Source organism: Cheilinus undulatus, linkage group 20, assembly GCF_018320785.1.
Source record: "Cheilinus undulatus linkage group 20, ASM1832078v1, whole genome shotgun sequence".
Taxonomy (NCBI): Eukaryota; Metazoa; Chordata; class Actinopteri; order Labriformes; family Labridae; genus Cheilinus; species Cheilinus undulatus.
This window is the reverse complement of record NC_054884.1, coordinates 7771918-7783383: the sequence shown is the minus strand read 5'-3', so window position 1 is coordinate 7783383 and position 11466 is coordinate 7771918. Positions and strand designations below refer to the sequence as shown.

At 38.7% G+C, this 11466-nt stretch overlaps 1 protein-coding gene across 1 annotated transcript in view; it reads right to left on the bottom strand.

Moving 5' to 3' along the window:
• Positions 1–4032: 4032 nt before the first annotated feature.
• Positions 4033–11466, bottom strand: part of fasn (fatty acid synthase) — a 43408-nt gene continuing 35974 nt past the window's right edge. The window contains exons 39-42 of the mRNA XM_041816551.1: positions 10982–11193; positions 10734–10832; positions 10327–10587; positions 4033–8695 (exon numbers count right to left, since the gene is read on the bottom strand). Coding sequence (XP_041672485.1) covers positions 8558–8695; positions 10327–10587; positions 10734–10832; positions 10982–11193 — 710 coding nt within the window. The 3' untranslated portion in view covers positions 4033–8557. The remainder of the gene's footprint in view (positions 8696–10326; positions 10588–10733; positions 10833–10981; positions 11194–11466) is intronic.

The window sequence follows — 11466 nt, the reverse complement described above, 5'->3', positions numbered from 1 at the left end:
TTTTTCTTTTCTTTTTATGTTTGGCATGATTATTTTAAACCATTGCTCTCTAATCTTCCGCTGCTCTGCTTTCACATTAGAAACACAGTTCTGTGCCCAAGCAGTTTTATTGACATGTAAGTAACACGCAACAACTCCACCAAAGAAGAGACAGCCATGTCAACCCTCTGTGTCAATTTTTGTTTATGCTTCAAGCAGAAAATGGAGAACTTCCTGCTGCTATGAATGTATATGAAGAGACAGGAGATGTGTAAAGAGAGATGGAGATGGTGAGTACCCTGTAATCTGTACCATGCCCAGGACCACATCAATCCCGCTTGAGTCAACTTCTTCAGGTGGACTCGGGCCCCATGCTCAGTTACAGTACACTTACATTCACACAGTCCAAATGGAACTGGACTTTGGGATCAAGTGTACAAAGATCTGGTCCCAAGTCCCTAATGTGGAACCACCCTATGACTTCAAAGAGGTAGAAAACCTAACTCTGCCAGCATTTTTCTTCTTACTTCCTTCAGGACAGGCTGGAGGCTGGAAAAACATTTTTATTTTAACATATCTGAACCCCAGGGCTCAAAAATTCCAAGTTTTTATTAGTTAACCTATTCTATCTCTGCCCTCTGTAAGTTCTTTCTTCAGTTTCTCATTTACTTACAAAACTTCAGTGTTGGAAGTATCATGCCACACACCACTAGGAAGTTTTGATTCTTGTCAAGACAAAGGGTGAGGACTGGCTGCTCAATGTGGCGAAGGCTGGCCACACAACAGGACTTTAAGCCTGATTCAATCCCAAGTTTGGCCTCCCGACAAACATGGGGGTGTATCCCGAGTGGAGGCTCGTTTCAGCCATTATTGGTCTGAATAATCCTCAAATGTGTCAACATGATTGTTATACTGCTCCAAACCCCATCATAGCCTCTCCGACTCTGAATCGTAAATATCAAACATGTTTGATATCAGCCATTCTAGCTTGTAATGCCTCTGACGAATACCCACAACAACCATTGAGAGCGGGCAGACCAGGTAGCATCACAAGCTGGGTGTTATGTAGGTGTACTATCATGGCTCATAAACTTAAAGGGGACATATTTTACCCTTTTAAGACAAGTTTATAATGGCCTCAAAGGTCCCCAAAACATGCCTGTGAAGTTTGTTTCTGAAAAAAATTACTCCAGTGTTGGATTTTTGCATGTCTAAAAACCCCCTCTGTTTCAGCCATGCTCAGAATGAGCTGTTGCTGTCTGTGGCTTTAAATCTTACATAGCTGCTTGACTCCGCCCCTGAACTGGCCCCTCTCATGAAATGGATGTAGCTTTCCTGATCCTCAGCTAAGAGGAGGATCAGGAGAGGAGGGCTTTGGTTGGACTTTCTTCCAACCAAACCTGGGGGTGGGGCTAACTCCCCACATGACATCATGAGGGGAAAATCTGAGAACAGATTGTTTCAGCACACATTTTCTGAAAGATGGAGAAAGAGAGGGGTAGGGGCAGATTTTTCTGGTACTTGAGAGGATTGTGGACAGGCCAAGGGCACATATTTTTGTTAGAAAAGCCTGAAAAAGTGATTTTTACATAATATATCCCCTTTAAACCTTCAGGATTTCATCCTGATTCTTGTCCTTGTTTTATGGACAGCTTATTGTGGAGGGACAAGTTGATGGTGTCGATGGACGTCCGTGTTTGTTTTTTCTTCTGAAGTCACATGATCACACCAGGCCGCCAACTCAACCCACGGTTGTTTTTATCTCACTTGATTCTCAGAGCTTCCAGAAATAATACTGATTTAAATCTAGGTATTACTTGCTCTATCTGTCTCTGCCTCTAAATAACACACTAATGAGAACTACAGTCAAAGAAACGAGTTTATTGGACTTTATTTGGATCTTATTGCATTGTGATACTTTGGTGTCATGTTCCACGTTCCAGTGTGCAGAGATGAAGTAGCATTTATTAGCTGAAACCAGTCACTAATTCCCTCTCATGACAGTCTAATCACTAAAGGACCTTCATGTGTAATACTAACAGCTCTCATTGATTTTTCCTTCATTCTCAGTGTAAATTATTGTTGTGTTTTTGCCACTTTTCTCTGTTGTTTTGTTCCTTTATGTACATTTTACTGTTTCCTCTTTCTCTAGTTATAGAATAATTAATACTTTTCATAAACATTTTTTTTTCGGTTGTTTTGCACAGTGTCGCTTGACTCTTCATGATGTCCTGATGGCGTCTCAGCACTATGTTGTTGCTTGAATCTCCAATAAGAGCATTTGGCAGAGAAATATTAGCGATGATATGAAAGTTCAACCAAGTAGAGATAAAATATATGAAAAATAAAGCTTTAATTGCTGCAGCAGAAGCAAATTTTCCATAAACTTAAATAAAAACCTGCAGTATTTTTATTGTAATGATGCTAAGTGCTTATACGTGTGACACTGAAGTAATGTGAGTTATCGTCATGCAGGAAACATTTAATGTACAGTCAGAAATGTCCTTTAAACTAAAATAAACATGTTGTAATGTCTTTAGCCTGTCCATTTAAACTCTCTCCTGATTGGTTATCACTTTCCTTTGTTATTTAGCTGGTCTGTTTTTGCTGCTTTCCAGCTGTTATACTTTGTTTTGTCTGGTTTTTAAAGGTGATCTGAAAACTTCAGAAGGTACAAAATACATCCAGAGAGTATTCAGACCCCCTTCACTGTCGATTTTGTTATCTTGCAGCCTGATGCTACAGTCAAAAAAATTCATTTTTATTCTCATTAATCTACACTTAGTACCCCATCATGACATCGTGAAATGAGAATTTTAGAGTTTTTTGCAAATTTATGAAAAATAAAAAAACTTAAATATCTCATTGACATAAGTATCCAGACCTTCTGCAACAACACTTGGAATTCAGCTCAGGCTCCTCCCATTTCTCTGGCTCTTTACTGAGATGTTTCTACACCTCACTGGAGTCCACTTGTGGTAAATCAAATGGATTGGACATATTTGGAAAGGCACACACCTCTCTATAGAAGGTCTTACAGCTGACAATGATATCAGAGCAAAAACCAATCCTGTCAAAGGACATGAATGTTGCAAGGCACAGGTCTGGGGACGGCTAAAAAACTGCTGCACTGAAGGTTACCAAGAGCACAGTGGCCTCCATAAGTCTCAAATGGGGGAAGTTTGACACAACCAGGACTCTTAAAAGAGCTGGTTGCCTGGCCAAACTGAGCAATCAAGGGAGAAGAGTCTAAGAGACCATGAACCTGAAGGTCAACTCTGACGAGAGAGATCCTGTGTGGAGATGGGACCAAGTTCCAGAAGAACAACCATCACTGCAGCCCTCAAACAATCCGAGCTCCTGGAAGAGTCCTGGTTGTGCCAAACCTTCCATTTGAGAATTCTGGAGGCCACTGTGCTCTTGGTAACCTTCAGTGCAGCACTGTGATTCCATTTGGTGAAGTGACTACACTGAGTGGGTCGCTGAGAGCTAGTTTGCCACATGGCTCCCTCCTTTGTTCTCAGTCCACCATCTTTAAGATCCCACTGGTAACCATGTGATTTGGTAACCTTGTTCTCTATCTCTTTTGAACACTTTTAATGCGCTCTGCTTTGAAATTTTTTTGTTTTGATCATTGATTCTGATTAATCCTACTTGGTTAAAGTCTTTAACGTTTTCAAAGAGAAGTTGTCAGTGATTATTGTGCATACACAGTGTAATTTTTTGCTGCTTGAGAGGATCAGTGCTTGATTTTTCACTCAATTTATTCACATACACTTATGTATTTATCATTTATAATATTAGTATTTGAGATTTAATTCTGAGACGTTATTTTTGCTCTTTTTTAGATGTTGTTCCCTGCCTTTAGGGGGGTGCCCTTTTATTTATTAATCTTAATTTTATTCATATTAATTGTATTATAATTTTAATAACCAAAATCTAGCATTTCAAATCCCAACCTCATCTATTCTCACATTATGAAACTGTCAATTAATTTTGATGCAGTATTTATGCATGATCTATTGAAAACAAAAACACAGAAAAAAGTGGAAGTGTAATTAACAAGGTTTTTATTAGTTGTACCAACACAGTGGAAAAACAAACAGCACAAAGATGAACACACACTGTCACTTCTTTCTCCTTTTTCACTGCGTTCAATCACCTCACTGCCTCCAGCTCTCTGACCCGTCATTGACCACGTCGCAGGTCTCAGAGGTCACGATGATCGCCATGTGATTGGACCGGACCGTCGGCTCTGGGATCATGAAACTGAGTGATTGTGATGGAGTCAGAGACAGTAACACAAAGACACGCTGAGAGGCCTGTTGTTCAGATCAGTAACGTCCACATTCAACAGGAACCTCCGAATAACAAAAAGACTGATTCATGTGGGACATTTAGAGAGACGACTACATACTAAACCTACACAGAACATCACCATGAGTGTAACATAAATACTGTCACAGTTTTCTCCCTTATTGAACAAAACCTTTATGTTCACACTGAGGTCGTTGGATCATTTTGGAGCAGAGCATCAAGTAAACTCAACATCAAGTTTAAAGTTTGTGAGCAGGTGGAAATGGCCCTTTTCAACAACCAACATTTCATGTCATTATGTAGCTCTCAAGGCCTGCCATACAGACACGAGAAGTGTCTGTAAATAATGATGCGATAAATATCTGGCACCATGTAAAAGTGGCTTAAACTACAGAAAGGCCAAACAGGATTAACATGTAGAGCTGAAGCAGCTTTACAGCACAGATAAAGGTTTAAATAACACAAAGATCCATGTTTGAGTTTGACCAGAAGAAGATTCTGCCTGCTGAGCTGTGATTGGTCAATACTCGAGGTTCTCTTAGAACCAGGAGCACAGGAGACTGCTGTTAAGAGTCCTTTGTAAAGGGACTTGAGTTTGTCTTGCATTTCTGTTGTTGTTTTGATACTGTAAGCACTTTTTACGACCAAGATCAAGTTGAGGTTTAAAACTTTGCTTTTTACATTAATATAATCCCCAACTTGAACTTGCTAGCTATGTCAAGAGTCCATCAGTTAACTATTTCCATTTATAGGCATTCACATGCCACTGACGCAGCAGTCAGAGCATTTTCAGGTTCAGTACAGCACCCAAGGACACTGACACATGATTAAAGGAGTCAGGGATCGAACCCCCAACCTTCCTGTTAAGTGGCGACTACCAACCATATCTACCACTGAACCACAGCTATTTTGGTTGCTCTGACTTTTTGTTTTACTCGCCATAACCAAGCAGTAACCCTCAGTATTGAAAAAGAAGCCAATGTAGTTCCTCTAATGTCCACTAGGGACTGGCTGAAAAGCAAGGGATCCCCATTGACACCCTTATTAAAATGCTCATTTTTACAGCAGAATTTCACCTTTTTAAAGCCTGATTCAAAAACTGAATTTTATATAAAAAGCTCATGTTTTGTACTCACTATATGGGGGTGAATTTTCTATTTGAATTAGTTCAAAAGCCTAAGAGTGTTTTTTAATTTACAAACTGATTTCAGCTTTGAATCCATCAGTACTACACACTTAAAGAGTCATAGTCAAGCAGAAAACTCTGGCTAAGGCCCGTATGAATGTGAAAAAATGACAGTTCCTCAGGTGCCAGCTAGAGGGCTCTTTCCATTGGATTGCAAATGCATTCCAGGACAAAAGCATGGCAAAAGTCTTTGTACAGAATCGTATGTGGCTAAACAGTAAATTCATGCATATACTTTTAGGTTTCACTATGATAAAAAGCAAATTTTTTTCTTCTAACGATTTCTATTTATGTTCTCCTTTTCTTCGGATAACAAAGCAGATTTCTCCTAGATAATTCCTCAAGACATTATCAAATTTTCCATTCTGTCTTGGAAAATTGGAGTAAAGCATTGTATGCATGGCCTTCTGTAATGATGTGATTTTTTCAACATGTTTCTTTTGTCCAGTCTCTTTGTTTACTTCTGTTTTGTTCCATTTGGGGTCTAAACAGCAACATTTTATATTAATTCAATAATTTGAAAATGAAATTTTTTTTTTAAAAAGTTGGTTGCATTTTTTTCTTATGGAGGTGATAGAGGGTCCTGAGAACCTCTGTACTAGAGGCTAGTTCAAAAAGCTAAGGCACTCCTGTTAGGTCCCATTTTAAAAATGCCAATTTTACAACAGAAATCGACATGATTTCAGCCTGGTTCAAAAGGTAAATCTGGTGTAAATGGTTCATCTCTTTTCTGGCACACTGTAAGGTGGCTGAATTGTTTTAACTAAAGATTGAGTTGGTAAAAATCAGTATTGATTGCTGAAACTGATATTTTTCCATCACTTCTTTGAGTGTAAGACTCCCAGAATGCCATTCTCTCTCATGCCATGACCATAAAAATGATCAGTTTGTCTAATATGCAACTTATTCTACCTCATTAAAAATCCTTATTTCACTCAGCAGTTAGCAATGCTAGATGTCAGCATTAAGCTGAATGGATGTAATGATTAAACATTGGCTACCAAGATCTATTCATGCCACATTATTTCCTGCTGTTGTTTGTAAACAGGCAGGTATCAGTCAATACTAATATCAAACTGATGCATCAGTGATTATTGGTAACTCATCTGTTTATATTATGTTAAGGCTAGGAGTGAGGTATACATTTCTATCAATAGGGACATTTAATTGACTCAGCTTCGACTCTGTCTATTTCTAGACTGAAAAGTTTGTGGCTATGTCTGAACCCGCAAACTACTTAATCAGATCTATAACATACTGCAAGCTAACAATTAGCATGCTGTTCCACCATTGTTGAGGGCTCTGCAACATTTGACTTTATCGTTAAGGTATTTCTGCATCAAGTTAGTTGCTAAGCAAGTGACAAGCTAGAATGACTGTCAGCAGACTTTAACTACAATAAACAATCATTCATTGCTAATGTAGCTCTATGATATTTGACAGTTATCTAACAGTATTTGAAATATTAAATACGTTATGTACTTTTATTTTTTGTTGAATGGCAAGAAATCTCTGTTATTAAATAGTCCAAGAGCGCTAATGCATTTTAGGGTGCTTTGTTACGAACAATGCCCCAGTTTCATACTTGTAAATCTAGTATAAATCCAGGGGTTTCTCACTAATCCAAAATTAAATGTGAATTCAGAATATAATGGATACTCAATGTGACATCAAATTTAGCATTTCCAATATGTCTACCACCATCATTTGGCTTCAAAACACCTTTGCAGGAACCAATGGATGATGAAATTTGAGACGTCCATGATTCATGCAAATTTTGGTCTTAAACATGAGTGTGAATTTCAGTTTTTGGGGTGTTTCAAGCTCCAAAATGACCTGGTTTGGTTTTGGGGATTATAGTTGACAAAAGGTTTTATGCAGGAAACAAACAGCAGCCTCTTTTTAAAGGGTCAATCTTTGACCTTTCAGTTCGACTGGCCAACCACAGCACAGCAGAGTGGGGTAAGGCGGGAAATTAGAGGGAAAAAACAACAAACTGAGCAGTTTACACCATGCAGCAATACAAATCCTACGTATCACCACACGGCTGTTTTTAGAACTGTAATACTCCCATCAAAACCATCTGTTGTTTGGGTCTTCTCAGGGATATTATTCTTGGTATGTTTGACATCTTGCATCACAATTATAACACACGTAATAGTTCATAAAGGTTAAGATATGCTTTCCATTATTTGAGTTTAAGTCTCATTAGACTAAAGATCAAACACCACCAGCTTCTGCTTTGCCTCAAGACAGAAACAAATATAAAGAAAACAAAATACAACATATATCAATGTGTCTTGAATCCTCTTTTTTGACAAAAATAGCTAAATAGGAAATACAAAAATAGAAAAATGCCAATGTATGTTTGAACTACCAGAAGTAACAGAATAAACCTCAGTAAACATCAGGAGGATTTAAGCAGTTTAAATCTGCATGAACATGTTGCGCTTAAAGCTAGAGAGCCTTTTATTTTGCTATTCTGGATCTTTTTTCCCGTGAGATTATAATGAGATGATGATCTACACAGGCTTGATCAGCAGTCTCTTGTAAACTTTCTTTAAAACCATGTTGCACTTTTGGTGCATCAATGTTGACTAGTGAGTGTTTGAAAGATTAGCAGCTGGTGTCCATCTACAACAGTGAGTGATAAGGCTTCATAGGTTAGTTCCTTTTTCATAAATAGGCTACTGGTGGAGCTGCAAAATGCACAAGCAGCTCATGTGTAGAATTTTGATTAGAATTTTCTGTTGCCTGATTTGTGAATATTTTCTGAAAAATCTAGTGTAAAAATAAAAATGGCAGCAAAATGAAACATCATTACCTCACTGTCTGCACAGTTATCCTCCACATGAAACCGTCTAAGTGCTCTGAGATGTTGGGAAGGGGTCATTATATGAATTGAGGGTGCATTAAGGTGCATTTAGGACATTAAACATCGTGCGTCCAAAGACTAACAGTGTTACTCTCACAGTAAAAAAAAACAACATTAAACCTGCAGGAAGACGTTTTGGGAATGTTGTGAGTTAGGTTAAAGGGGGAGATGGAGGGCGTGGTCGTTGGGTTGGGGTCTGTTCAGCCCTCCCTCGCTGTGACTCGAGGCTCAGCCAGTAAACCGTGGATGATGCTGCTGATGGACTCTACTCCCTCGCCCTCTAGGAGGGTGCGGTGGTCTCCCTCGATGACGTGGACAGAAACCTTTCCATCACATACCTGCAGAGACGCAGACAGAACTTATTTTCAGTTAAATGTCGGACAAATACTGTCTTTAAGTAATGTTTTAAGAAATTTATTCTACTCAAGGTTTAAGTCTGGGATGCTGCATCTTATCTACTATATGAGGAGAGTTTTAAGCTGTGGTTAGACCAGAGCAGTGTCACCCAAACGTTTTTTTCTGGTGACCACCTTTTTAGGTACAAGCCATCGTTATGAAATACGTAATGTAATTTGTGAGATATAAAAAAAACATCATCTCAAAATATTACAATATTGTGGAAATGACCAATTTGCAAAGGTTTCCTGAGCATTCATTCTCTCACTCTGAAAGGGCAGGCTGTTCTCAGAGGCTATATCAAAGCATACTGTATTCATGTAAAGCGTGGTAAGAAAAGGAGCACAAGCAACAGGGATGAGCTCAGCCTTCAGAGGACTGTCTTACAAAGCAGATTCAAGAACTAAGAGGAGCTTCACAAGTAGTGGACTGATTCTGGACTCAGTGGCTCCTGAGCCACCACACAGATGGGACCCAGAAAATAGACTCCAAGCCAACTGGCTTGACCTGAACCCAATAGAGAATCTCTGGGGAAACATCAGGAATATGAGCGATACCAGACTCCAGTACATAGACAACCTGAAGGCTGCTATCAGAGCAACCTAGGTTTTATACACCACAGCAGTCCCATGGACTGACTGGCACCATGCCACGTTGCATAGATGCAGTAACATTTCTGTATTATAAATCCTTCTTTGAAGTGATGTTTTGTGCTTTCTAATATTTTGCGAGTGGATTTTTGATTTTTAAAAAAGAAATATTTCACTTTTTATGCAATGAATCTAAAATATTGTATCTTCTTTTCTTGAATTAAATCACAGATAAAAAGGAACTTTTTCATGATATTCTAATTTTTTGAGATGTACCTGTATATGAATTTTGCTTGGGTCTCTTACAAATTACACTTTTTTCATTTCCTTATCCTTTTATTCTACTGACATATTTTAAAGATATTGCTCTGAATCATTTATGATACTAGGACAGCTTTTAATCTCTGGTTGAGTTTCAGCACACTTTTTGTCTCTTAAAGTATCGATTCAGGCACGCTTTTGACAACAACACTTTAAAAATTAATGCTAGAGTATTGGTAACAGAATAAAACCTAAACAATACCTTACTTTAGAGATAAGTCTGTACTATTTTAGCTAAAAAAAAGCACTAGAAGCAGAAATCAGAACACTTAAAGTTTGGTCCTTTATGGGCAAGTTCTTGATTTCATGTAAAATCTGTGAACTATGGTTCATTTGTGCAAGCTGCCTTTTGAAATGAAGCAATAAAGCATGAGGCAATGAAATTTCCATATCTCAATTATGAATCTTTAAACCTTTAATCTGTTTAAAATCATATTATTCTGATAATATGGTGCATTTCTGATTGATTAATGTTGGGTCTTTGTAAATAATACAACAAATATGACAGTCAAGAGGGACAGGTATAAATAAAGACAGGTAAGTGTATTGACTGACTGATTATGGAGCACATTTTACTGTCCTGTGTGTGAGATGTGCCAAGTAACAGTGTTAAATTCATCAATTAAAACTACAGTACGTAGAAGCAGACTTCTGTATGTTACCTCGCCCAGCTTGTAGTCTGCTCCCAGGCTCTGTCCGTATTCGTTGCCGGATTTGGCTCGCAGTAGCGTCACATTGCCGTGGTATTTAGTCACCGGTCTGTAGCCTTCAGCAGCCATCAGCTTGTGGTAGAAGGTGCTGGCTGCAAAGTGAAGCATGTCTCTGCTGATGTTGTTGGCGTTCTTATGGGTGGAAGTGATCATGTCCACTGCAACGTTTACACGGGCTGCCAGGTCGGACAGTGGGAGGAGAGCCTCTACGAGCTGTGGAATAAGAGTACAGAAATTTACTTATGGAAGATTTTAACCTCCCCTGTCCTTTATAACGTCAGGACACAAACTTCATAGTTAAACAGTTTTAGAGGCTAATCCTATTTTAGACCTCTGCACATGGGTCAGAGGATGTGTACCTTGTTGTACTCGATGCCGGTGAACTGCTGGATGAAAGCACACATTACTTCAGTCTCAGCCTCTGACTCTTTTCCTGGAGTCAGCTTGGCTCTATATGACTGAAAACACAACAACCTCATTACATACTGCAAAACTGCAAATATGCATCAAAGAATATTGCTCACACTGGTTTATGTATTATCCCACTCATGTTACACTGTTTAAATCCACTTTAGGTTAAACAATGTGTCAGTCATTTTTATCTCACCTGTGTGTACGCTGCCACGTAGGAGTGTGATCCATCAAACAGGAAGAGGTGCTCCACAGGCTGGTTCAGTGTCTGAAGCTGACAGCACATTTCAAATGCCACACAGGCACCAAACGAGTATCCGGCAATCCTGTACGGTCCGTCAGGCTGAATCTGTCTGACACAGTCCACGTAGTACGCCGCCAGAGACTGAATGCTGTCCAGAGGAGCGGCTAGAGGAGATAAATAATGAAAATAAGTAGGTTTGACCTTTTATGATCAGTTTGATTGAGATACTCTGAAATTCTCACACTGAAGTTCTTGTATAAACACATATAAAAGCATAAATTGAAAAATTCCTTTGTACACTTGCACGTTGTTTGCTTTTAATTGATCCTAGTAATGTGTTAGTGTTAGATGGGGAGTAATGGAAAGAATAACAGTGGTCAGGAATCAATAAAAAAATGTAAAAAGTTAATAAAAAGGAAATTTATGGATCTACTTTC